Source organism: Truncatella angustata (assembly GCF_020726525.1).
Source record: "Truncatella angustata strain MPI-SDFR-AT-0073 chromosome Unknown BKA67scaffold_1, whole genome shotgun sequence".
Lineage (NCBI taxonomy): Eukaryota > Fungi > Ascomycota > Sordariomycetes > Amphisphaeriales > Sporocadaceae > Truncatella > Truncatella angustata.
In genome coordinates, this window is record NW_025763381.1 from 6387509 (window position 1) to 6413869 (window position 26361).

The 26361-nt window shown below is 49.9% G+C and overlaps 11 protein-coding genes across 11 annotated transcripts; 7 read left to right on the top strand and 4 right to left on the bottom strand.

Annotated features, from left to right (window-relative positions):
- Positions 1 to 651: 651 nt before the first annotated feature.
- On the bottom strand, positions 652 to 1743 carry BKA67DRAFT_508628 (nucleotide-diphospho-sugar transferase; the record flags this gene model as incomplete). The annotated part of the gene is made up of 1 exon (XM_046097172.1): positions 652 to 1743. The coding sequence occupies one exon, from the start codon at positions 1741 to 1743 to the stop codon at positions 652 to 654; it is 1092 nt and encodes a 363-aa protein (XP_045964959.1).
- A 776-nt stretch (positions 1744 to 2519) lies between these two features.
- On the bottom strand, positions 2520 to 4048 carry BKA67DRAFT_590076 (2-epi-5-epi-valiolone synthase; the record flags this gene model as incomplete). The annotated part of the gene is made up of 3 exons (XM_046104550.1): positions 2520 to 3209; positions 3263 to 3658; positions 3719 to 4048. The coding sequence occupies 3 exons, from the start codon at positions 4046 to 4048 to the stop codon at positions 2520 to 2522; spliced, it is 1416 nt and encodes a 471-aa protein (XP_045964960.1).
- Positions 4049 to 4926: 878 nt separating this feature from the next.
- Positions 4927 to 5881, top strand: BKA67DRAFT_653984 (catechol O-methyltransferase; the record flags this gene model as incomplete). The annotated part of the gene is made up of 4 exons (XM_046106482.1): positions 4927 to 4989; positions 5054 to 5582; positions 5634 to 5794; positions 5846 to 5881. The coding sequence occupies 4 exons, from the start codon at positions 4927 to 4929 to the stop codon at positions 5879 to 5881; spliced, it is 789 nt and encodes a 262-aa protein (XP_045964961.1).
- Positions 5882 to 6434: 553 nt separating this feature from the next.
- On the top strand, positions 6435 to 8288 carry BKA67DRAFT_66809 (carbamoylphosphate synthase large subunit). The gene has a single exon (XM_046108629.1). The coding sequence runs from the start codon at positions 6696 to 6698 to the stop codon at positions 8220 to 8222; it is 1527 nt and encodes a 508-aa protein (XP_045964962.1). The 5' UTR covers positions 6435 to 6695; the 3' UTR covers positions 8223 to 8288.
- A 103-nt stretch (positions 8289 to 8391) lies between these two features.
- On the bottom strand, positions 8392 to 9288 carry BKA67DRAFT_510176 (NADP-dependent oxidoreductase domain-containing protein; the record flags this gene model as incomplete). The annotated part of the gene is made up of 2 exons (XM_046097305.1): positions 8392 to 8724; positions 8776 to 9288. 2 exons carry the CDS (start codon positions 9286 to 9288, stop codon positions 8392 to 8394), a joined length of 846 nt encoding a protein of 281 aa, XP_045964963.1.
- Positions 9289 to 10045: 757 nt separating this feature from the next.
- Positions 10046 to 13404, top strand: BKA67DRAFT_508664 (uncharacterized protein; the record flags this gene model as incomplete). The annotated part of the gene is made up of 3 exons (XM_046097174.1): positions 10046 to 10238; positions 10296 to 10473; positions 10524 to 13404. 3 exons carry the CDS (start codon positions 10046 to 10048, stop codon positions 13402 to 13404), a joined length of 3252 nt encoding a protein of 1083 aa, XP_045964964.1.
- A 1725-nt stretch (positions 13405 to 15129) lies between these two features.
- BKA67DRAFT_67605 (WD40-repeat-containing domain protein) lies at positions 15130 to 18305 on the top strand. Its single transcript, XM_046108797.1, has 2 exons — positions 15130 to 15562; positions 15676 to 18305. Exons 1-2 carry the CDS (start codon positions 15305 to 15307, stop codon positions 17992 to 17994), a joined length of 2577 nt encoding a protein of 858 aa, XP_045964965.1. The 5' UTR covers positions 15130 to 15304; the 3' UTR covers positions 17995 to 18305.
- Positions 18131 to 19048, bottom strand: BKA67DRAFT_549329 (thioredoxin-like protein). Its single transcript, XM_046101576.1, has 2 exons — positions 18625 to 19048; positions 18131 to 18475 (listed from the first exon to the last, which is right to left on the bottom strand). The coding sequence occupies exons 1-2, from the start codon at positions 19031 to 19033 to the stop codon at positions 18312 to 18314; spliced, it is 573 nt and encodes a 190-aa protein (XP_045964966.1). The 5' UTR covers positions 19034 to 19048; the 3' UTR covers positions 18131 to 18311.
- Positions 19049 to 21024: 1976 nt separating this feature from the next.
- Positions 21025 to 22059, top strand: BKA67DRAFT_530919 (putative amidoligase enzyme-domain-containing protein; the record flags this gene model as incomplete). Its single annotated transcript, XM_046099308.1, has 2 exons — positions 21025 to 21256; positions 21314 to 22059. 2 exons carry the CDS (start codon positions 21025 to 21027, stop codon positions 22057 to 22059), a joined length of 978 nt encoding a protein of 325 aa, XP_045964967.1.
- A 912-nt stretch (positions 22060 to 22971) lies between these two features.
- Positions 22972 to 24108, top strand: BKA67DRAFT_590082 (pelota; the record flags this gene model as incomplete). Its single annotated transcript, XM_046104551.1, has 1 exon — positions 22972 to 24108. The coding sequence occupies one exon, from the start codon at positions 22972 to 22974 to the stop codon at positions 24106 to 24108; it is 1137 nt and encodes a 378-aa protein (XP_045964968.1).
- Positions 24109 to 24687: 579 nt separating this feature from the next.
- Positions 24688 to 26276, top strand: BKA67DRAFT_67420 (2,5-diketo-D-gluconic acid reductase A). Its single transcript, XM_046108750.1, has 4 exons — positions 24688 to 24753; positions 24821 to 24840; positions 25054 to 25137; positions 25186 to 26276. Exons 3-4 carry the CDS (start codon positions 25059 to 25061, stop codon positions 26052 to 26054), a joined length of 948 nt encoding a protein of 315 aa, XP_045964969.1. The 5' UTR covers positions 24688 to 24753; positions 24821 to 24840; positions 25054 to 25058; the 3' UTR covers positions 26055 to 26276.
- Positions 26277 to 26361: the final 85 nt, after the last annotated feature.

Genomic DNA, 26361 nt, shown 5'->3' on the forward strand with positions numbered 1-26361 from the left:
TTGGTCCCTGTAAGTCATTAAGAAACTCTTCAGAGTGTCATGGTAAGAGTAATGCTAATCCAAATCCTAAGACTGTGGCTTATAAATATCCCTTAAGACACTGCTAAAGCGAATGCTAAACCCGAATAATGGGCCATAACACCGCGGGATCAAGTGAGCAGAACTGACGGTAGAAGCTTCGATATATGCCTTCTAGGATGCAATGTCTCCTTCGGTTGCCTCAAGGCCGAGGACTATTGTTCTTTGAAATGCCCGAAAACGCCTGAGATAAGCCTAATAGCCACGACAGTGACCGGGCGGTGCTGTGATGAAGTCTCCCACGCCAAAACGTTGATGGTGAGCCAGGCGCGAACTCCGGTCTGCAGTTTCGACCTTGTTGATATGGCTTTCGAGTTCGCGAAAGTCAAAACTTTGTGTAAGAACATGAGAAGCAGAACCAGACCACTCTGGTCTCATGCCAGAGCAGTCTACAAGGGCTCAAGCTATCAAAACATCATCTTTTATGTTCTCATTTCTTTTAATTCTTTTTATTTTAATTTAATTCTTTTCAATATTCTTTATTGCCTAGAATCCTCATTTCATTTCAAGGGTCAGTCTTGATGAATGCATGAACATCTATCCGAGTCCGTCAATCGTTCAATCTGATTTCTTCTACTCTTCGTGTGCCAGTTTATTCTTGGCGAATCCCTGTACATTACCTCCAATTGCTAGCATATCCGGATCTTCCTCGCCGCCCGAAGTCCAGTCAGTGACAGAAGCTCCTATCGGCGGTGCAACTCCTCTTCTGACCAAAGCCACAACCTCTGGACCACCATGAGGGCTGCCCCACCTGTCACTTTCCCATTGCTCATACACATCCCACCACCACTGATGGGTTACGCCGTCCCGACCTTTGTAACCTGCCATACCGTTCGCACCGATACGCGATGCCCATGGCTTATCAACGATATAGTGCAGCGTTACGACTTCTTCGTCGCGCCAGATATTTTCGTGCCAGTATCTCATGGTCTTCAGGGCATTATACTGCCAACCCAACGCTCGCCATTTGTCTCGATAATAATGCGCGAGGAAGTCCTGATCAGGGAATTTGAAGGTGGAAAGCAGAGGAGTTGTGTTGAACTCGGCCAGCATATCATCCCATAACTCTTGGGACGGTCGGAATAGAAACATACCCCCGTTCAGGAGGGTGTGCGTCCTTGGGCTCTCGGGACCAGGTTGTGTCGGCTCCGTAAGAGCTTGGGGATGCGTAACTGAAGTATACGCACAATTTTCCCGGCGCCAATCCTCAGGCGCCCAGGCATCACCATCTCTGTTACACACGCACGAGTGGTTCGCCCCAAGCCCACCTTCGGGAATGTGGCTTATCCTATCAAACACCGAGTCTGCATTGCGAAAGACAGCCATGTCGGCATCCAGATAACAGACGACATCGTATCCGACGAGCTCAAAAACTCGCAACTTTGTCCATGTGTCAGCGAAGCGCTCCGCTATCAACGTGATCTTTGCGTCCTTGGGTGGTAGTAGAACATCACACAGACGCAGTATGATGTTACTCTCGGCCGACTCAAACCTCAGCGCTTGGAGAGCATGTTCCGCAAGGTTTGGCGTGTACAACACAACCAATGGATATTGGCTGCCGTGCTTCTTCAATGTATGTGCCAAGATCACCACACCAGCAAGATAGCTGGCACGTGTGATCAGGGTGGCATACGCGCACTTCCTAGCTTGTCCGTTGGCTGTCATGGGGGTAAAGTTTGCTTGATGGTGAAATAGCTTGCAAAAAAAATAAAAAAAAATGGCCTGATTGTCTACTAGTCGTTTGTCACCTGTTGTTACGAGTTATGCACATCGTACTTGGTAATACTTCTTACGAAAGCGTATGGGCAAAACGCGCCAGCCCAAGTCAATAACGTCATGAGTCCACCCACCCGGCGAGTACCTTTTGGTATCAGCATGACTTCATGACTTCGTCGTAGTATGCTGCTGCTGCAGCAACCGTAATTTGCGGGCGTTCTTGGACCAATTTTATACGTTCCTCCTGTGGAATACCCCACGAATATCTACCCACCTTGGGCTGCCCCATGTTGCCAATTATCTAGGTCAATACAAAAACGTGCGCTTCTGTTTGCTCGTCTACAACTAAAGTTCGGGATATCCCTGTCTCGTGCCAACGTAGCAAGCTGATTCAGGAACGTAGTCAAAGTCAATTACAAGCTAACTAATGCATGCATAGAGATCTCGTGACATACTCTCAACCGCACCAAATGCAGTACGTATAGCAAATAACACCATAAATAGTGCCTAGCAGTGTTACAAATATTGTCACTAACCAAGAGAATTTTTTATGAACGTTGCCAGTAGTTGTAAAAGACGGATAGTAGGATTTCAATGCTCGCTTAGTTATTCATGTACGTCGTGATGACGACCGTATGTCTACATACTCCTAAAAATATAATTCATTTTACGAGCTTTCGGGAAAGCGCTCCCAATCCCCAAGCACCACCTCCCCACATTGCGCTTTACGCCTGAACCTTGACACCGTTAGTGTAACCATTTGTGTGACCATTGGTGTTTGGCGCCAAGGCAGCCTTGACCTTCTCGAGCAGAGAGGCATCGCCGTTGCTGTGGCCGTTGGTGGCCCCGTTGACAAGCTTGCTTCCAGGTGGGAAGTCCGCCGCCTGGGCAGCCTCCTCGACAGTCTGACCATTATCGGTGTAACCAGTATCGCTGCTGTCGACATACGCCTCGAGACCTGCCCCCTGGCGGGGGTACGTTTTGCAAATGCGCTTGTGCTCGTGGAGAGCGTCTCTGAGCTCGTCCTCGGTCGCGTCGTTGACGAACTTGCAGCTTCCTAGGGGGTTGGGCACGGCCAGACGTAGCAGACCGTCTCGAGTCTTGAGAATGGCTTGTGTACCCTGCTCGAGGACTTCGTCGTCGAACTGAGGGTGGTCTATGGTGAGACCGGCTCGAGAGAACAGAGTGAGGAGTCTCTTGTGTTCCTGCTCGGACAGAAGACCTCTCTGTTTAGCAAGTGTCGCGGTGTATGCCATGTCGATGGAGATGGCATGGCCGTGTCGTAAAGGTGTGTCGGGGACGAGCTCGTGGAGAGGGGACCAGGTGTGGCCATACGCAATCACTCTGTCAAGTCCAATCTCATGGAGGTTGGGCGACTCCAGCTTCAACATCTCGAAAATACCCTCGCGATTGATCTGAGTTGAACGTTAGCACGGCACTGGTGGGATAGTTTGCAGAAATTGCTTACGATATCAGCAGCCTTGCGGACCTCATCTGGAGCACCATCCGCTCTGCCAAACTTGCAGTCGATCAATTGCTCGCAGAACTTGTCCAAGAGGTCGAACACCTCAAGGTGAGAGCAAGAAGAGATCTTGATCAGCTCAGCGAAGCCGTTTCGTACTTGTGCAACGGGAAGTGTTCGCAGGAATGTGAAATCCAAGAAGGTGTGCATTGGAGCGTGGTAGGCACCCAGGCGGTTCTTGTATCGGCCGTAGTTGACGGCGACCTTGATACTGACGCTGGCGTCGATCAGGCCAATGACTGTGGTGGGAACGCGGATGAAGTTAGTGTTACGTCTGTAAGACGCGCAAGCATAGCCAGCCACATCGGTAACTAGACCACCTCCGACGACCAATACTGGCTCCTGTGTGGAGAGTTAACATAATACAAGTTTCCTATATCAGCAGGAGAAGAGTGACTGTACCTTTCGGATGATGCCAAACTCTGTCATGGAGTCGCAGATCTCCAAGAAAGTGTCAATGGTCTTTGCCTTCTCGCCAATGGAAGTCTGGTGGACCTTCAAATCAAGGTTGTAGTGACTGAAGTACTTCTCCATCTTCTTTCCATACACGTTGAAGACATTCTTGTCAGTGACAGCAAGAACACGGCCCCATTTTTTGTAGCAGTCTGCTAGGTTGGAGTTTGCAACATCGAAGACTCCATCGATGAAGGTGAAGTCGTACTCGATCTTCTCATAGCCCTCGACATGGAAGCCAGTCTTGGTCTCTGAAACGGTTGCCTGGAGGTCAGACATCTTGAATCGTCTTAACTTGGTGTTTGCAATGTTGGATACTGTGTAAGAAGAAGAAGACAATGAAGAACAGAATCTTGTTTCAAGAGTTATGGGAAACGTGGGAAACTTTAAATCTACCATTTCTCCTCCTCCAGCTGGATTAGGAATTCTCCGTTTCCCATGTACGGTTCTTCATTTTGCATACACGCGTCATCATCTCGTGGGGTGTCTGGGGTGACCAGCCTAGATTCTTCGTCTCCGTCTTGCCGTATGTCGAAAGGGGACGTAGTGAAAACATCACAAGCTGAGCCTGCCCAGCGCTTATTCTCAAGCTCGGCTGGTCGTGAGGGTTGATCGTACTCGAATCAGATAAAACTACAAATCCAGGTGGTCCCTGATCGGCACTTGTTTGCATGCACGGAAACTTAGCCTCCAAGATAGCCATGGTCTAGTCCATCTAATATGGTCGATCTCGCCGTGCTAACAGCCACTAGGGCGATTTAGACCGAGCATAGGGTTCCATCGATCTGAAATATAGTCCGCGTTACTACAAGTAACACCCGTAGCACATTACTTAACCGACACTGTTGATTGGCGGGATGGTGTCCGCGTCACAAATAACTCGGCTAACTCGTCGTGTCGTCACTATAAGTCAATGACACCAAGATACATGGAACATAAACGTATGGTGGTGACACATGACATTTCTTTAGAGCCGCGCACGGAAACTACCGAAGTCAATTGCAGCCCGATCCCTACTAGGTATGCAACGGTAGACAGCAACGGTTCCTGACAGATCAAGGGAACGAAATTCAACAGAACACGGTTAAGCACAGTTCTTCCGGCCGCGTCGCACCAGAAACCTCAGATCAAATCATTACTAAGTTACAACTCTGAACATGGCGAACGAAGTTCACAAAGACTTCAAGGGCGAGGCCTATCAACCTCAAGAAGAGATTTATGTATGTATTTGACGGCTGCCTTGCTCGACTGAGGTAATTGAGTGCTGAAATACAGGTTTGACAGTTCAATGATGGTCGCGAGATAGCTCTGTTGCACTTCGTCTACAAACATCCAAACCTTGAACAGATGCGTGGCAACCCGCAAAAAGTCCTCGAAGCCATTGACGAATATGGCAGAACAAAGAAATACCTCATGAACATTGGCGAGTATAAATCCAAGACAGTAGTCGACTTGATTTCCGAAGTGAAGCCTCAGACGATGGTCGAAGTCGGTGCCTACGTTGGTTATTCTGCCATCGCATTTGCAGCGGCAGTGAAGAAGGCCGGCGGCAGGAAGTACTACAGTCTGGAGCACAACCCCGAGTTTGGAGCCGTAACATCTTCACTCGTAGATCTGGCCGGACTTGGAGACATTGTTACAGTCGTCATCGGCTCAAGCTCCGATTCAATCAGACGGCTACACAAGGAAGGCGCGGTCAAGAAGATCGACCTGCTCTTCCTTGACCACCTGAAGCCTATGTACACACCGGATCTGAAACTTTGCGAAGAACTTGGACTTGTCGGACCTGGATCGGTATACGCAGCAGATAATGGTTTGTCTTGGTATCCTATCCAAACTGCAATTGTTCGCTAAATCTTCCCAGTCGTGAAACCAGGAAACCCTCCTTATCTCGAATATGTCAGAAGCACCCCGGAGCAGAAACGAAAGCGATTCGAGTCTGCTAGCAAGGATGAACCAAGAGGAAACCCAGACCTCGTTTACAAGAGCGAGTTTGTGGAAGGATGGGAGCCCAGTGGCGTGCCGGTAAGACAGTGGCTGTTCCTCGGTTGTTGAAGACTGTACTAACACAGGTAGGATGCTTTGGAAGTTACGAAATGTTTGGAGGCATAGAATCACATATTCAATTCGGCTGGCGACTAGATTGCGGATTTATAGCCGAGGGGTCGTATTGAAGACGTATAGGCTCGTTGTAAACAATAACCTGGGACCCTTTGGGCTTAAAAATGCAATGTGTTGATCAAGACGATGAATTGAAACCGAACGCCATCATTACTCCCTCCATATATCGTGGATACATATGCAACTTACACAAGGCTATAAATGCTATACTCGCAACCAATGGTCTCTGTCTTGATTTAATTCTGGTTTCAATCGGTGTAAGATTTGAGTATATGGTATGTGTGGGGTCGATCAAAACACCAATTCCGGCATGTGGAATATCATGAGATTCGACTAAGGTTAGGAATCTGATCTCGGTTCGGCAATTTGACCCGATCGAGTTCCATGTTCTCGAGATCTCCTCCACCTGGGATTAGACAGTTACTCCGCAAATCTTGTAATATGGACATCAAACTCTAGTTTAGATTTCTCCAGAAATCCACTCCTTGTTCTCGGACCGGTTGGCTTGTCGCCGTCATTATTACGGTTCCTTCTCTGCAGGTGGGGCTAATGATTCATGAGCCAAAGAAAGCAACACTGCGGCTTAGATCGGCGAGAATACGCGAGCCGCCCCGTGAAAGCGATATACAGAAGATCTAAGCATAAAGTTTCAAGCTTCACATACAGAGTTTATTCACGTATTGCAGCGCTTGCACGGAGTTGGTGATTTTGTTGTCTCTTGCAGTTTTACCTCATCATCGACTCACTAGACTATCACCACTTACGCCGTTAGTTACGCACGCTACATGCTTATGCAAAAGCCACGATGCGTCGCACAGTGTTCTCTGACACCATCAGGTCATTTGGCCTTGTCATTACCAGCATATTCTTGCTTCCATTGTCTCTTGCATTAACGTCGTTTGCCATCTTGATGAGGCGATGGTCGTCTCATACTCGAAAGCAACAGCCTGTACCTCTGGACCCGCGTCACAAACGGAATATATTGGTCACTGGGGTTGGCATGGCCAAAGGCTTGACTCTTGCTCGAGCATTCCATCTCAGCGGCCATAATGTGACTGGGGCGGACTTTGAGGGAAACGGCATTTTATGCTCTGGAAAGTACTCCAAGAGTCTTTGTGGCTTCCGACCTATGAACAGACCAGACTCTGAGAACGCCACAAGGAGCTACATACAACAGCTTCTCACTATTGTCAGAGACAATCACATTGATCTCTGGGTCTCCTGCTCAGGCGTTGCTAGTGCGTTGGAAGACGCCAAGGCAAAGGAGCTGATTGAGCGGAAGACATCGTGCAAATGTATCCAGCTTGGAGTCCAAGATACGGCAACACTGCACGAAAAGGATCAATTCATGAGTGAAGCAGCAAGGTTGGGATTGCCTGTTCCCGTGACGCATCACCTTAGTTCCTACGATGAAGCTATTGATCATCTTTCGCATTCGCAATCTGCACACCCAGAACGAAAGTTCATTCTCAAGACAGTCGGCATGGATGATGCCAATCGTGGAAACATGACTGTTCTTCCGCTTGATACTATGGAAAAGACCAAGACCTATATGTCTCGCTTGCCTATCACGCCAGAGAATACATGGATTCTGCAAGAGTTTATCCCTGGTGGTGAGGAATACTGCACCCATGCTCTAATTGTCCGTGGGCAAGTCAAGGTCTTCGTGGCATGCCCAAGTGCTGAGCTATTGATGCACTACGAAGCTCTGCCGCCAAGTTCTGCGTTGTCAAGAGCAATGCTTGCTTTCACGCGCGAATACGTGTACCGGTCAGAAAGCTCGGAACAGTTCACTGGCCACCTGAGTTTCGATTTCATGGTCAAGGATAGTGTTGTAGATGAGAAAAGCTTCGAACGATCCATCTACGCGATTGAGTGCAACCCTCGGGCACACACGGCTGTTGTACTATTTGCCCAGGAAGGCCCAGAAATGGCATCCATGGTGCAGGCTTACTTGTCAACTCTTGACGTGGGCCATGTCTCGTATGCGGAAGTTGTGAAAAAGAATGGCTTAAAGGAAGATGAGATAGTGTATCCGCCAAATGCTCCTATATCACGCTATTGGATCGGCCATGATCTCTTCAGTCTGGTTGTCCAGCCAACTTTTGATTGGACTTCGGGACAGATTACGCTTCACGAATTAAGTCGTTGTTTTTTACAATTCATCAACCATGCGCTCACCTGGAAAGAAGGGACTTTCGAGACTTGGGATCCGTTACCAGCATTGGCGCTCTATCATGTGTACTGGCCATTGACAATACTTTCGGCTTGGTGGAGTGGGCATCAATGGAGCCGGGTCAACGTTAGCACCACGAAAATGTTTGCGTGTTAATCCTGCCTGGTATCACAGTTAGTATATATATATATATACATAATCATACTATTCATAATACGAAACTAATTATCATCACTTTCTGACTGCAATTGGACATACTAGTGGCTACAGCGCGTTCAGGTACGTTGATATTTATTTTCTATCTTGCTGAGGCTCTATAATGTGCTTAATTGTCTACTGGTTGCACAATTGACCCTTCACGACCCTGGTTGAGATTATTCAGACTCGTCATATCATCGTCGCTTAGATCGAACCCGAAAATATCAGCATTGCTATTGATGCGTGATGGAGTATCACTCTTCGGGAGTGGAATGAAACCTCTCTGAAGAGACCATCGAATCAGGATTTGAGAGTTCGAGACACCGTGCTTCTCAGCAAGCTTCTTAAGAGTCGGTTCGTCTGCCTTTTTATTTCGTACCAATGGGCAATAGGCCTCTACCGCGATGCTGTGCTTCACGCAGTATTCCACGTTTGCTCGCTGCTGGCACCATGGATGCAACTGGAATTTGTCAGTGAGCAGAGTTCCAAATTGATTTCCAACCCAACTCACCTCGATTTGGTTGACATGAGGAGGCCAGATCTTAGCGTACTGCTTCAATTCCTCGATATGCTCAATGCTGAAGTTGCTAACACCGATACTTTTCGCTTTGCCATCTTGGTACAGCTTCTCGAGAGCTAACCACATTTCTTTCCGCTTCTCGGTCCCGCTGTTCGGGCTGTGAATGAGGTAGAGATCAGCATAGTGCTCGACGGCGTCAAGCTTTTCTATGCTTTCGACACATTGTTGGTAACTTTTGTCTACAGAACCAGCGGCCTCGAGGATCTTGGATGTGACGAAGATCTCTTTGCGAGCCAGTCCAGACCTTTCAAGGGCCTCTCCGACTTGGGACTCATTGGCGTAGTATTGTGCAGTGTCGATGTGTCTATACCCGCATTGTAATGCAGTAAGGCATGATTGCACGCACACCTCAGGAGGCGACTTGTAGACGCCAAACCCGAGATGGGGGATCTTGCTGTCGTTCTGGAGCGTCACCTCATCTAAAATTGATCTTGGTGCGGCCATCTTTTGGGATAACCGAAACATTTCCCAGGTCCAAATGCCGATGTTTGCCTTAAAGATCCATTGAGTACTGTAGTTTGCGTACAATTCCATTCCCCACTGTATTCCATACAATTGTTACATTACTATATGCGAGTAAAAATATATGCATTTAGTCAGGAATTGTTGCTTGGCAGCTATGATGGTCACCAATGCACTGGCTTATCCATCGCGTGGCCAAGTGCAGGCGTGTGGCTTAGACGATGACCTCACGATGCTCCGTACATAAAGTCTCGCATGCCAAAGTCACCAGCACGTGGTCATTTGACATAGAATTGACACATGGGAATTGAAAGGAAAACACGCGATTCTTTGCCTGGGCAGATCGCTGCCAGGTACCCATCATCATCGATTGGCAAAGATGGGTCGAGACTATACTTTATAGATCGATCCACTGGAACTATCTCAATGTGCATGGTAGTGCCGTGTAGCATCATAAGCTAGTCTAGTCGAGCAACCTGGTAATTTGTACCACTATGTTTGTTGCCATCCTGCAAGTCTGCGGGGAACGAATTTAGCCATTAGATTGTACCGTATCTTATGGTTTTCTAAGAAGAAACTGTAAATTGCACATGAGCCGTCGGTTATCATTACCGACCGCCTAACGGCAGCTATTGAACCATAATTGTGACAAAGTATGAACACCAAACACTTTAGCGATAGCTGGCCATACAAGCAGAAAGAAGCACTGATGTATGTTGAGCAGACTCTCAGGAGCGCCATGGATCTCAAAGGACTTAATTACTTTACCTGTACTTTGGGACAATCCGCTTTATGGCAGCAGCAACAGCAGTCAAAAGGAATTAAATCGGCCTTTACGACTGTACTTGAAGTGGTCGATGAGCAGGCCAAGGACCTTCCAGAATCACCTGCGCTCGGCTTTGCAGATTTTTCTTCCAAGGGCCAATCTCATGGTGAGTTAACTTATTTATCACTGACGGCATTTTTATATGATACTGACGAATCTACAGAGACACCGTATGTAACATTCGAACAACTAAGCGAACTCTCTAAATCAGCCGCGTGCGTCTTGACGAAGATTGTTGGTTCAGCTACCGCGACCGTTGGATTGATAAGCACCAGCGATCTCAACTTTGTGTTGACATGGCTTGGTCTGATGCGCCTGGGACACACTGTGTTCCTTCTTGCGTGAGTCTAAATAGATTTGATCAGTTGGAACCACGACTGACATCAAGTAGACCGCAGTTAGAAACTGCTGCGCTCAAGCATTTATGCGAAGGCTCAGGGGTGAAAAATATTTTACTCGGTGGAAGTCAACAGCAGAAGGCATTACAGCCTATTGAAGGTGTTTCGTTCGAAAAGATTCCAGACTATAACCATGGCGAAGTAAATATAAACCTAGCAACATACCTGGATGTTTCGACCTCTGATGCTGCTTACTTGCGCCATACCTCGGGCACATCGACAGGCATGCCCAAGCCAATTGTTCAAAGGCATTGGGGCGCTGTTGGTGTCTGTCCACGGTTGACTGGAAACGAGGATAAAGCTACTTTCACGACTACGCCCCTCTATCATGGCGGCTTGGCGGACTGCTTCCGAGCCTGGACGGCCGGAGCAATGATATGGTTTTTCCCTGAAGGGGTTGTTCCGGTTACAGAGACCAATATCATCAAAGCCATACACTATGCCCATAAGCAGAGCCCTCCCAATGTAGCAGTGGCATACTTCACGAGCGTGCCATATGTTCTGCAAAGTCTTGCCGGAGATCGAGAAGGATTGAAATTGCTCCAAACGATGGAGCTTGTCGGAGTCGGAGGCGCGGCTCTCGCTGCTTCGGTAGGCGATGAACTCGTGGGAAAGGGCGTTCGCCTAGTGTCCCGAATGGGGAGCGCCGAATGCGGCTTTTTGATGTCCTCACACCGAGATTACGACACAGATAAGGAATGGCAGTATCTTCGACCTGTTGTTGATGAGCGACTTCTATCTTTTGAACCTCGAGACGGGGGTCTGTTCGAGCTTGTCGCTAAGAAAGGCTGGCCCCTTCGAGCAAAGCAGAACCGGCAGGACGGCTCCTATGCGACCTCAGACCTGTTCCAACCACATGGCCATATACCGAATGCTTGGCGCTACCATAGCAGGTCTGATGCCCAGATAACTTTGGTGAATGGTAAGAAATTCGACCCTGCTCCGCTCGAAAGCTTAATAGTTGCTTCTGTCAAGCAACTGGAAGACATGTTTGTATTTGGTACTGGCAAGGATTTTGCAGGTGCCCTCTTGTTCCCTAAAGACGAAAGACTATCCGACAAGAAGCTCTTGGAAGCTGCGTGGCCAGTGATTGAGCAAGCGAATACAAACTCACAGAGTCATGCTCGTCTAGCAAGGTCGACCCTAGTCGTAGTTTCCAAGAAGGGGGGCGATCCAGCGCTTGAGAAGAGCAGTAAAGGAACTGTTATGAGACGCCAAGCTGAAGAGAGGTATGCGGACTTGATCGAGTCCGTTTACAACCCTTCAGGTGATGAAACCCTTATTCAAGAACATTTGAAGTACGATGAGCTTCAATGTATCATAATCGAAAAGTTTGCTCAGGTGCTTGACAGGGAGATCAATCCGGCCGAAGACTTATTCAGACAGGGCGTTGACTCCATCGCTTGCATACAAGTGCGCAAATTGATTGCGGCAAGTCTTCTGCCACCAGGTTCTGGCTCTCTGCCCCTCAACGTCATATACGAGCAAGGGACAGTTGAGAATCTGTCAATCTACATTCAGAACCTACGTCAAGGTGGCAAAGAGGTAGCAACACTATCGAATGGTCACGTTATAGACTCAGATCTCAAACTCATGTCCAATTTCGCTCGGAAACATGGAAATTTCAGCTCCGTGCCCGTGGCACCAGCAAAAACAACGAAACAAAACCATACTGTCACGCTTACCGGAGCAACGGGCGCACTAGGCGCACATATTCTGCACTCCCTCCGTGAAGACACCAGCATTCAGCGAGTCTATTGTCTTATACGAGCGCAGACACCCGTTGCTGCGCATGAGCGAGTATCAAAAGGACTCTGGAAGCGAGGACTGCAAGGCCTGCAGGATTTGAAATCGTACCCAGATTTTGATAACAAGATCGTGTGCCTTCCGTGCAACCTGTTCGATAAAGGGCTCGGACTCTCGGATGAAGACGGCAAGCGCATCAGCCACGAGTCGGCGCTCGTCATCCATGCTGCATGGACAGTAAACTTCAGTCTTCAATTGGGTTCCTTTGAAGATCATCTGGAAGGGCTGCATCATTTACTCCAGTTTGCACTATCTTCTGGGTCGCATTTCGTTTTCGTAAGCTCAACAGCTTCTGTTGGTGCTTCACGTGAAGAGCGCATACCGGAGGAGAAGTCCATCAATTCCTCGGACGCGTCTCCTTTGGGATATTCGAGGTCAAAGTGGGTAGCGGAGCAGATTTGCGCTGCTGCAGGTGAGCGTTGCAATGCGATGGAGCATGAGATGGGATATGTTGCTCGTCCCAAAATCTCGATTATCAGAGTGGGCCAGCTATGCGGGAACGCAGCTGGCGTCTGGAATGCCAGTGAAGCATATCCACTTATGCTATCAACCGCCAAGATCACCGGCAGCTTGCCGGACTTACGAGATGAAGGCCTCAATTGGTTGCCTGTCGATCAAGCTGCTACTGCAGTCCTTGAGATAGCGTCGGGTGTTGGTCGTCACGCGATAAAAGCCGATGGTGTATCGGTATATCACACCTTAAACCCGCACAAGCAACCAAGATGGCATGAGATGCTTGACTGGCTCAAGACGGATGAAGACCATACGCCGTTCGAGGTGGTTCCGCCTTCCGCATGGCTTAGCCGTTTGGAGGAAGCTGTGGACGGTCAAGCTGCAGAACATGCCTCACAAACGTTATTGGGATTTTGGCAGAGGAGATATCGAGCCCAACCCAGTGATGAAAATGAAGGCACCGGTGATGGCATGACCCGGAAGCCTACCTTTGAGACGAGCAAGACCTCAGGTGTATCAGTGAGCATGGCCAAGATACAGCCACTCAGTCAAGATCAAGTGTTGAGGATGTGGGATTGGATATGTAACAATGTCGGTTTTGACACGAAGGAGTAGCAAGGCTGACAAAGGAGCATGGGACGCGCCAACAGCTTCTGTCAATTAGCTACATACCCCAGCTTTGACAAGGACTAGCTACTATAGTATATAGTCCTGTGGAAACATTGAGGAGGTAGTTTACATGCTTTGTACTACATACAGCAGGTTAGGCCAAAGCGGCGGTCATTCGGCTCGACTCGACTCGGAGAATAACCTGCAGCATGGAGTTGTTAGCGGAGCTGATCCCAGCGCATAGAACCGCATCGAATTCGGATTCCTCGTTAAATGACAAGATCTGCGGGTGGAGCTGGCATGTGCCTTCGGGTAGTGCCGCTTGCCGGATTTAGTAACTTGAGACACTCACACACACACACTCACACACTGACAAAACGTCATACATTGAGCACCACAGCAGCTACTGCACCCCGGATGAGCCCCCCTTTCAGAACCGCCAAAATCGGTTACTTCAATCTCTCCAGAGTCCGAGAACAAAACCACTTTGACCTTTCAACTTATGTACCACAGTAGTCTAACTTAGGTCGAGATGCTCGCTCACACCCACCCCACATCAGTGATCTTTACCTACAATCCATCTCCTAAGATCGCTTCTCTGCTCGACTAGAGATTAGTCCATACCGATATCCGTTCTCCTTCTCGTTAGAGTTTAAGTAGAATCAATAACCGTCGTTACATAACATTCTTGGCATTACCCCCACTAGACAAGGCAGCGAATTGCTCACGATCCTCGGCAAATTAGCCCTCACGGCGCTCATTCGCATTTTCGCATTGGCCCTCGGGTTCTGTGGCCGCCCATTATTCCCGAATTACACGAGCTCCCCGTATATTTCTCGGCATCAACCACAAACCAACCCAAATTAGAGCAGTGCAGAGCAGTCTAACAGACCGTCCCGAGTGAGGGGCACCGTCGCCGATACGACGAACCCGAAAAACAAGGTTGTTGCGACGCCATGACAGTGAACCAGTGAAAGCCCGAGATCCCACGCGCCGTATCAGCGTGTTTTGCGCAAATAGGGGACACAGGATCGCGGAAAGGAAATATCTGCACGACCGGCTAGACGGCTAGCAGTTGGAACTCGGCATAATGCAACATGTCTACAGCTGTGCTGACCAACAATACGCCAAACGGCGCGCAAGACGATGATCAGGGCCTTGCCTCCGGATCTCGCAGCGGACCTGCGCCGGCTGGTGCCTCTCTTTCCCAGAATATCGAAAATGGGCCCTCACATTCACCGACTACGACGCCCTCAGCCGGGCAAGGTAAGCCGCTGCGCACTCCCGTATTTCCATATCACCTCTAGCAGCACTGCCCCAATGCAGGAAGGCCATACCTTGTACAGTGGCTATTCTTGCAGTCGGTTTCATCTTATATGATGTGATACCTTCTAGAAGAACTTTGGGGCCTGTCGCGAGCTCTTGCATAATGTGTAGTCTGTTGGGGATCTTCTGGATCCATGCCTATGTATATATCAACGCTAATCAACCATAGTCGCAACAGGCAGCACTAATCAGTCACTGCTCCCCAGTGCCCTCAAAAAGGCGCCTGTGAAGCTGTCGCGCAAAGAGACAGCTGGCAAGGAAATCAAAGATGCGAAGAACCGACCAAGCCAAGCGACACCAGTAGAGCCAGCGATCGATCCTTTGTCTCATGTGCGTCATTTTCAACCAATATGGCATGTTCAAGGAGGACACTTCACTAAGAGACTCATAGCATATCTTTGTGAGAACGAACACCGATCGTTCTATTCCCTTGCATCTTCGTGGGCCTGGCAAACCCGAGAGCCCTCTCCATGAACCCCTTCCACGATCTAGTTCCGATCTTGTGGCGAAACAAACGGCACCACAGTCCGAACAGCCCAAGGACAAGAAAAAAGCCGGGTCTTTCCTGAGCCGATTCAGTATGATCGGCAATAAGAAAAAGGGAGAATATATCGACGACGATGTCTCTGAAATAAGCGATATGCGCACTGAGGGTGCCAACGCCATTGCCTTCTCTTCGGATGTTGCCGGTGGTGGTTATATACCTCACCATAAGGAACCTCCCCGGTACATCAAGGTTCGGGCACACAATAAGAAGGTCAAGGAGTTCAACCGGACATTTCTGGCCCAAGAATTGGCTGGCACTAAAGTAAGTAATCACAGCTGGATCCTAAAAAATGTGAGCTCAATAGAATATGCACGACAAGCTGGTGCCGCGGCAACACTGCGACGGTGTACCAATGTCTTTTTGGCTGCTAAATGTGAGCACAATGTCACTAACTGGGCTCTCAGGCGCCAAATATTGATCGTGATGCGAAAGCGGCCATCAATGGAGCGCCTGTCCAGCCTACCAGAGGATTTGGGCACAAGGACCTCAACACTGGTGGTCCTATCTGGGCGACTGAATTCAGCAGGGATGGCAGGTTCTTGGCAACTGCTGGGCGCGACACAGTTGTGCGAATTTGGGCCGTGATTGCGACTCCAGAAGACCGAAAGGCTTTCGAGGAAGAATCTGTCACCACGGATGGAGGCGCAGGTGCCCGCTTGAGCGCCCCTGTCTTCCGAACAAAACCGATCCGAGAGTTTACAGGCCACGATGGTGAGGTGTTGGATTTGAGTTGGAGCAAGAATAACTTCCTGTTGTCGTCGTCCATGGATAAAACTGTCCGTCTATGGCATCTAAGTCGGAACGAATGTCTATGCACATTCAAGCACAAAGACTTTGTTACTTCAATTGCTTTCCATCCGCGGGATGACCGCTTCTTCCTCGCAGGGTCGCTTGACTCCATTTTGAGGCTTTGGAGCATTCCAGACAAGTCTGTAGCCTACTCAAGCCAAATCCCCGACCTTATCACAGCCGTCGCGTTTTCTCCAGACGGGAAGACAAGCATCGCTGGCTGTCTGAATGGCTTATGCACATTCTATGAAACAGAAGAATTGAAATTCGAGACACAGATGCATGTCCGGTCGTCGAGAGGCAAGAACGCCAAAGGGAGCAAGATCACCGGCATTCAAACCATTGCCTCCCCGCCCGGACACCCTGATGGCGAGGTGAAGGTTCTGGTAACATCCAATGATTCTCGCGTACGCATTTACAATCTCCGCGATAAGGCTCTGGAATTGAAGTTTAAAGGGCACGAGAATACCAGCAATCAAATTCGGGCAAGTTTCAGCGATGACGGCAACTATGTAATTTGTGGCAGTGAAGACAAGAAAGCCTTCGTATGGTCAACTGGGCCGTCACAGTCTGACAACAAAGACAAGCGGCCTTGCGAACATTTCGAGGCACACTCCACAATAGTCACTCAAGCGATATTTGCCCCAACTACTACCCGTCAGCTTCTCCAGGCATCACTAGATCCGCTCTTTACGCTCTGCAACCCCCCGCCAGTCACGCTACTCAGCAGGGAAGAGGCCAGCATGAGCCAGACTACACTGGGCCAAGACGTTGTCCCAGAGAAATTGCCACAAATCAAAAAGCCGGAAGAAACACCTGCGTTTATAGCTCGGTCGAAGCACCTTGATGGCAATATCATTGTGACAACGGATCATTCTGGCATTCTCAAAGTCTTTCGTCAAGACTGTGCCTTTGCGAAAAGAAGGCATGAGAACTGGGAGACAGGGTCAACTTTCTCGCGGAAAATTGGTAGAGACGGCTATCTTGGCAGAACAGGAAGTGTTGTGACGCGGACCAGTGCAGGTAGCCGAGAACCACGCTCGCGACGTGGTTCGGTATCACAAGCCCCCTCTGGACTCGGGATAGGGACTCCACAGCTCAACTCGGAGCGGATCATGTCGTGGCGGCAAGGCGTTGAAGGCACACCATCGCGGCCAAACTCAATTGCGATAGCGACTCCTGCCAGAAGCGAAAGGTCGATAAGTCCCGCGAAGGCAAGGACCTCATTCATACCGAGCGCTACCAATCTAGCCTCGGAAGCCAGACGACAGCCCTACGCAAGCTCTTTAGCGTCACCACCACTTCAGCCCACCAGTCCAGCCTTGAGTGTGACGTCGGCTGACAATGACCGCCTCACTACACAGGAAAGGGATAGGGCAAGACAACCACCCCCACCGAGCTTCACTTTTAGAAGTATGGACGAAGATGTGGATAGTGGGCTACGTCTCGATCCTGCCGGGGCTAGCTATTCTTTCTGGAATCTGAACCGATGGCGAGGTTTGGGGAATCCCCTCAAAGGAGGGAGTAGCAGTGGTCCAAGTTCGGGGAGTCTTGATAAAGTACATGGGCGGACGAACAGTGAGAACCCAGTGACGACACCGTTTGCTCCCGATTTTGATGACACGCGCCGTAAAAGCTTAGGTTCTCGCATAATACGGTCTGATACTAGCAGTCCTGATAAACTTGATCAGGCCGCGAGAAGGAGGAGTGTGCCGGCCAATAACAACCACTTGGCTTTGCCTGGTCGACGTCCTGATTACGACCGCCAGGAGAGCGGTCTCAGCACGTTGACGAGCGAGGGTCCCAGCGGCGCAAGCGACTTTGACGATGACTTGCGATGCACAAAGTGTGGTGGCCGTGAATTCAAAGCCAAGAACGTTAGTGGACAGCAAAGATTCCTTTGCTCATCATGCGGACGGATGCTTGATGCTTAGGGGCGTCATGGGTACTTGACGCGAGAAATTTAAAGTGACCAAAGATGGGTTGCATAATCCCCGTTGCTGAGGCATTCGACGCTGTGCATAGGCACGTGAATTAAAACATCGGGGTACGGGGGGCTTAGTTATAACGATGATGATACCACTTCTTATACCCTCTGTGCTCGCAGCACATGCATAATTGAATCTGTCTAGAATGAAACTCGTGGCATACTCATGTCTCTCGGACTTGAAAGACAGACAAGTAGGCGTCTCCTAAATCCAACTTGGACGTCTTCTGAATAAAGTTACAAACCACACATTCGGTGCCTTGATTACCAATCCTCATCCATGATAGCTTTTGCCACGTCGTTATCCTGCTTCTCGTCCGTCTGCCCACTGCCTCTGGCGAGCTCTTTCGCAATATCTTCTATTTCCGCCTTGAGTTTTGGTGGATTGGCAGCACGGATCTCCTCGTACTCTTCGCCGTCCTTGACAACTGATTGCACGGAGGAACGTTAGCTCTGCATTCGATTCGTCTGTGTTGAGCATCATTCATAGGATGCCAGCAAGATAGGCTTTAAACTGGCGTCTTCCTATACAAAAGGGTTCGGGGAATAAACGTTTTACATATTTTGCATCACTCACACAGAAACGTAGGTATACTGGTGATGCGATACCGCTGGGCTACCTCGGGTATCTCATCAATATCAACCTTCGCAAAGGCGACCTTCCCGGGAGAGGCATGTGCGGTTGCGTGCTGGGAAAAGATTGGGGCCATCGCCTTACAAGGCCCGCACCATGAGGCGTGGAAGTCGACTACGGTATACGTATGTGAGGAGAGCAGAGCATTGTACTCGTCGACACTGTGAATTGTGTGGATTTGTTCTACAGCCTGCGCCATTACGATGACGAGTAACAGCGAGGCTATTGCGGTTCCAAGAACAGGCACAGTATAAGCTCCAGAAAGGGTCCGTTGGTGTGCTTTCTTTCGTACCGAATGATATAGTAGTTGTGTGACACATCTTATATCAGCCCCAACAAGCAGCAAATGCATGCTGAGAATTGGTAAGCAGCCCTCTATCGCGTCATTGCGGGGTCAGTCAGCTATACTGCCATAGGGGGTTTAGACTATCCGATTAGCGATACTATTGCGATCAACTATCTGTGCTGCACCTTGCAGGCTGCTTGTGCGACGAACGATGTTTGTGTCTCTGCCAGCTGTGCAGGGCCCATAAATCCGGGAGAGCTGGTGGCTGCTGCCTGCACATGCACCACAATGCATGCACATCTGATGATCTCGGTCGCATTGATCATGCAAGGGAAGCCGCGGCTATCGCCCAACTGCTTGTCCACACTTGCCGCGTCTTATCACCAGCCCTGGTATCTTAAGACCTCAGTTATTGCCACCATGGACGGTGTGACCTCTTCCAACGGTTCCAAAAGCCAACAGTGCAGGACCTCTACTTGATTGATCCACGCGGATATATGAGTTTTTGAGCATTTCTACACTACTCTTCAGGCAGCAGGTCCAGTATCTAGGCCAACACTTCCAACTTGCACAAGACCTCAGGTCTCGACTAGACGGTCGAGTTTGACCTTGTGGAAGTTCTAGATGGCGGTTATCGTCAGCAAAGACGCTTTTAATAGGCCAAACTATGGTCCCTTGCAGCTTGACATCACCTTCTACGCGCGATCTTAACAGCGATCGACCATCTAACCCACAGCAGCAGCAAAACATAGTTCGGTTAGGGTGCATCACCAACAATATGCTTGCCATATGACAACAATTGAATCCAACTTGACAGTCACAGGATACGTCACAGTCCCACCAGCAATAGCATATGGGAACCTTCTGGCGCTTATGATTCCTCACAATCCATGTTCAACATGGTGGCCGCCGTCTTTGGTGTGGACCGGTGGCTTTTGGACCCCACAGCAAACTCGTAGTGTGGTCTAAATATAAGCCAATGAGAACTCGCCTCTATACCGAAAACGGGAGTTGTCTCTCCCGACATGACTGCGGACGACATCCTTCATGACGGGGCTGTAATGGCACGAAAACTGGGCTCTTGGTTTCAGAGAGCATCGAGGAACTACGGTCAGTTGTCGACCAGCCTGCATGCTAGTACTTCATGTCTCACGAGTACCCGGCAGCCAGTAGATTGGACGCCTCACATCCCGCTCGCCTGGGCCCGGTGTTTCTATTTGTTCTTAACGACATGATCGTCCATTGCTCTCCAAGAGAAGGCTTCGTGTCGTGAAATGGCAGATATTCCAGTTCCGACCACACATATACCGGAATAAGTTGTGCTGGCTAGGCTCTAATACGAAGGGGTTACAGCAGCCAATATATGCCAATTGTCGGCTATGACCATTCCGCTCAAGTCAGTACCAGCAAATATCCTGATAAATGCTGCCCACACAACCGGCCATAGGTGCCTGAGACTCTTTGCCGCTCCTGTTTCCAACGCTAAGCCTGCAGTCAGCGCTTGGAGTAAGGCTTCAAGACGAACACATCCTTTCAAGCACGAAATTTCCGCTGCTGGTTTTCCCGTGACTATTTTCAACCTTACCCTGGCCTTGTTGCATGTTTCACTTCTCGCCGAAACTTTGTCAAGTTGCTGTCCAACACTGGGCCATGGCACGAATGACTGGGCGAGGAGGCCTTGAATGGACAGACTAGTCAACTATGCTTCAGCAACTTACGCGCCTCCTATATCTTGTCCTCGTAAGATATCTCGGCCAGCATTCTGCTCAACACTATCGCCAATAGCACGCGACTGCCTAGCGCTTTGGGGAGAAAGTTGTCGCCCTTGGGGCCGTAGTTGGGCTGGTCATGTTCCGTTACGCACGACGTGATGGGTTACTGACGTCCCAGGGCTAGATCAGGTACTCCGCTCTGCAGTCTGTGCACCTGCTATAAAGTTTACCGGCGGAGAAGTCGGACTGGGAGGGAAATATGCTTCTCCAAGCCCAATAACAGTCAAGCAGTGTGTCGACTTTAACATCTCTTCGATATCATCAGTCTAGGTTGGGTAACTCATCATGGCAAACCACTTATCTTTTTTCTTTGGAGTTGAGCTAGAGTTGCTAATCGGGAGCCGGTCTAAAACCCACAAGACGTGGAAGTCACTTGCTGCCGAGGTCAGTACGAAGCTGAGGAAGGCTGGCCTCGCCAACCACGTCAATGAAGGAAACGACAAGGCTATAGAGCATTACGAAGAATGGTCTATTGTCCAAGAGGTCACCGTACCCTCGCAGCCTGGAAAAAATCTTTGTAAGCCACATACAAGCCCTTTTTTTCGTGGTTTAATTGTGTTGATCATGGTCGTAGGGGGTATCGAGCTCGTTTCTCCTATTTTGGACTTGTCAACCCCATGGGAAGCGCACTTGTCGCTGATATTCAAGACGCTCAAATCGTCTTTTACCATTTCGAGCTCTCCGAATACTTCCACCCATGTCCACCTATCAACCTCACCTGCACTACCGCCAGGCTATCTCAACGCAATAGCCAAATCCATCTTGTACTTTGAGCCAGCCATGGATTTGCTGCTACCGTCCACACGAGCTTCTTCGTACTGGTGTCAATCAAACAGGATTAACCCAGTAATGAAATCACTCTCTCTCCCACAGTGCTTTGAGCATCTAGACTACTGCAGCGATGTTCACGATGTAGCACGCGCCATGTGCTCATTCTCAGCACAATCCGCATACGGAAGGGCCAATGGATACACCGAAGACTTTGTTCACGGCGTCTATAAATGGGACTTTTCGGGCATGGTCGATCCTTCGTCATGCCTCTCGACGAACCTTGCGCCCAACGGGACGCTCGAATATCGACAGTGCCCTGGCAGTAGCAGCTCGGAGGAAGCCCGCACATGGATCATGCTAGCTCTAAGCTTTACGGCCGGCTCCATGGACAGTGCCGGTTTGCTCGACCCTGAAACACCCGTCCGCATGGAAGACCTCTGGTGGACGGTCAGCTCCGGACTCCAGACCTTGGGCATGGCAGACGGCGACATAAGGGGCATCGAGAAGCTCTTCTCTGGAACGAAGAAGTCCAGAGGAGGCCGGCAGTAGACAGCAAAAACCCGTATCAGACGAATCAGGAGTGCTACCGGGACTGAATGTCAACCAGGTAGATTGAATTATTGACGAATTATTTCCGTGGAAAGCTTGCATGTGAGGTGTAGTTTTTACATGGTGAAAGAACGAAGTATATGTATATGTATCCAAGCAGTTCTCGTCCGAGCTAGAAGTATCATGTCTTGCTTCAGTATTAGGTGGCCGTGGTTGTGGATTCACCCATTGCATGTCGGGTATAGATGACCAACGGGCGTGTCTGATTGGGTACCGAGGATATGACCGTTTCGGCAAAAGAATGCTGACATAAGCCCCCACCATTAGTGCATCCTTCCTCATTTGCGCAAGCATCTTTCGGAGACGATAGCGAATTTGGCGGGGGCGGATCGGCCGCTGCGGATGTCCCAGCCCAACGTACGGGTCAGTAGACATCTGCGAGGTAGGCCGACAAATGCAGTCGAAAGCGCCCGGAGATTCAAGCAGGCATCCGCTTGGCACGAGTAATACCAGATCGCCATGAGAGGCAACATTTGATGTGTCCATCCAGGTAGGGCTGCCTCCCAACTGTCACGTTCAAAACCCGCACTCCCAGCACCAAGCAGTCTAAGTCCTGTAACCTACTCTTGTACCCCGCGACAGGGCAGGGCCTAAAGAACTAGAAGTATTTTTGGGCACCACCCGCTTTCTACGATCATTCCATTCACTCATTTATTCATTCCTTCATTCATTCACTCATGAGACGTCGCTAGAGAACCCCGTCGAAAAACTATACGCTCCGGGTTCTCATTATTATCCACATCTCCCTCCAGCAGGTAGCGCACAACAAAACCTGCGATGCAGCTGGTCAAGTCAAAATCGGCAGCGCGCCTTGATGCGTCTATAGGCGACGGCAGCCAAAGCGTCACATTGATGCCGATCGAGCCCGAGGACATGTGGCATGCGAACAACCTCATCTCCGCGGAAGACGTCATCAGGGCGCATGCGGTACGGAAAGTCACCACCGAGTCGAAGACGGGCAGCACCCAGTCCGAGCGAGTACACACCGACCTGGTCATCCGGGTGACGTCGACCTTCTTCGACACGGCCGCCTCGCAATTACACGTCTCGGGCACCGTCATCGTCGAGAACAGCTTCGTCAGCCTCGGCCAGTATCACACCCTCGATCTCGAGCTCAACCGACCCTTCACATTATGGAAGTCGCACGGCTGGGACTCGGTCGCGCAGGAGACCCTCCAGGAGGCGCTGAAGCAGGACAAGGAAGGCGCCGTCGCAGCGGTGGTTATGCAAGAGGGCGTCGCGAATATCTGCCTCATCACCGAGTACCGAACGATCCTGAAACAGCGAGTGGAAAGCACCATACCGAAGAAGCGCTCCGCCAGCTCAGACCAGAGCAGCGGTATGAAACGGTTCTACGATAAGACGCTGGGCACGCTGTTGCGAAGTATTGATTTTAGTGTCCCGCGCCCCCTACTACTGGCCAGCCCCGGCTTTGTTGCCGGCGACTTCAAGAAGTTCATCCAGGACGAGGGTACGCGCAAGGGAGACAAGGCCATGATGGCCCTTGCCAAGGAAGCAACCGTCGTCCACTCGAGCTCCGGCCATCTTCACAGCTTGAATGAGATTCTCAAGAGCCCCGAAGTTCTGGCCACAATGAAGGATATGAAATTCTCAAAAGAGACACGGACAATGGATGAGTTATTCGACAGGCTCAGGAAAGACGACGGTCGAGCCTGGTATGGTGTGTCGACGGTGGAAAAGGCAGTCAACGAAGGTGCGGTAGGGAGAGGCGGCGGTGTTTTACTCGTCAACAATTCGCTGTTTCGCAGTCTAGACATTGCGACGAGGAGGAGGTATGTTGCCATGGTGGACAAGGTCAGAGAAGATGGTGGCGATGCCCGCATCCTGAGCAGTGATCATGAAAGCGGTCAACGTCTCGATGCTTTGGGAGGCATCGCTGCAATCTTGACCTACCCCATTCATGACTTGGACGAAGATGACGGGGGGAGTGTCCCAGGAGAAGAAGCGTCTGAAGAAATGATCATATGACCTGGCCTTCCGACATTGGAACCCAATTCCGATAAAAAAGAACTAAAAAGGGGAAAAAAAAATAAAAAAAAATAAAATAAAAAGAACAAGAAGAAGAGGAAGTCACTGGCTTTACAACGAAACAATTAGCTGAACCCTTGCCGAAACGATTCACTGGGCTGTAATTTGTCCTTACAACCACCACTCAATGGTTCAATTCTGAGGGTAGGATTAAGGTAATATTCTACTCGATTAATAATCTCTCAGCGATACCCGGAGGCGTCTGTAGGTTGTGCACAGTAGATGAAGTACGGGCCCATCGGACTTTGCAGAGGGCGGGAATAACGCCGAACCCGCGGCCCGCAATATATCGACTGAAGTGAGTAGTGTTACAGGCTGCTTGTTTGGAAGGAGTTTGCAAAATGTTTGGTTTCGGCCTCTTCGAGGCTCGCTCAGTTACATGCCGATAATGGCCCACGTCCGTCGGAACAGTTGTTATAGATGACATCACCAAAGTTTGTGCGATATGTGTGATATGTGTGATACGGGGCTGGACTATCGAGAGTGGATTCGTAAACACCGTCGTAACTCCGCCGCCACGTCTGTTTTGAGGGGTCGAACTTTATAAGCAGATCACATAATTAGTCTTCAGGAATATATATTGAGGTCGGTTGTCCTGGCACAAATCTCTAGTCTAAGAACATGGCCGCTTAATTTCGTTTGCATCAATAAGCTATAATCCATTACATACGGGTATGTTCCTATAAATGATCCCAATGCCTATCCGTACCTCAAGATTATTCTGCAACACGGGTGAATCTCTAGCGCTTAGCCTGGGCCAAACGCCGAAGAGTTGCTTCCACCACGTAGCGCAGAACAGTTATTGGAAGCGCACCCAGGTGCTCTTCGCTCGCGTTTTCCCGTCGAGTCATTCTACGTATTCTAACAATCCAATTCGTGAGATAGTTACCATGGCGTCGACTTACAACATCAACTCAACCGCGAAGCTCAACAGTGGATATGAGATCCCCCTGCTGGGCTTCGGTGTAAGTGAATGACATCATCCAGTCGAAAAGCAGCCGCTGACATCCGACCTAGGTCTACCAAACGTAAGCAGTAGATATTGGCATTCGTGCCGTTTGTGGTTTGCTAACAATACCGGCAGCCCGCCCGACGAGACCAAAAAGGCTTCCCTTGAGGCGTTGAAGGCTGGTTACCGTCACATCGACTCTGCAGTGGTCTACGGCAATGAGGCCGGCGTCGGTGCTGCAATCAAAGAGAGCGGGATTCCGCGTTCTGAAGTCTACTTCACAACCAAGATTCCTCAGATGCCGCATAGACCCCTGGATTACGACCAGGCCAAGGCCCAGATCGACAAGAGCCTGAAAACTGCAGGGGTGGATTACTTCGATCTATACTTGATCCATGCACCCTTTGGAGGTTCCGCCAAGCGCAAGGGTGTCTGGAAAGCTCTGGTGGAGGCTGTCGAGGAGGGCAAGGTCCGCAGCATCGGGATCAGCAACTACGGCGTCGACCATCTGGACGAGCTGGAGAAGCACATCAAGGAATTGGAAGAGGAGCGCGGCGGAAAGGGCAAGGGCGGCGTGATTTCCGTGGCACAACACGAAGTCCACCCGTGGTGTGCACGCAGCGACATCGCCGAGTGGTGCGCCAAGCGAAATATCGTCCTGGAGGCCTATTGTCCTGTCGTGCGAGGGCAGCGGTTTGATGAGCCTGCCCTCAAGAAGCTCTCCGAGAAGTACGGCAAGACACCAGCGCAGATCCTCATCCGGTGGAGCCTGCAAAAGGGCTATGTCCCTCTGCCGAAGAGCGTGACACCCAAGCGTATCGTCGAGAACGCAGAGATCTACGATTTTGACTTGACCAAGGCCGAAGTGGACGAGCTGGAATCGACTGGGTATGAGCCTATTGCTTGGGACCCAACGACATCGGGTTTGGACAATTAGATACAAGTTGATAATCGTTTTTCGACTTCAAGCAGCAATCCTGACCCCCTTGCGTCGTTCTTGTCGGGAAGCCGAGTTCTTACCAGATGCATTGACATGAATTGTTCGCCCACTCAACAGGATAGCTACTCTCTTGATGCGAACTCTTCGCCTGTGAGTGATGACGATGTCCTGCATCCCTCGACAACCCATACACAAGATCCTGGCGTTCCTTATGCAGGCCGGTGGTTGTCCCCAGTAAGTAGATGCATGATGATATAATGACATAGGGGCAGTCGTCGACACGTACGGTGCAGTCTGGACAAGA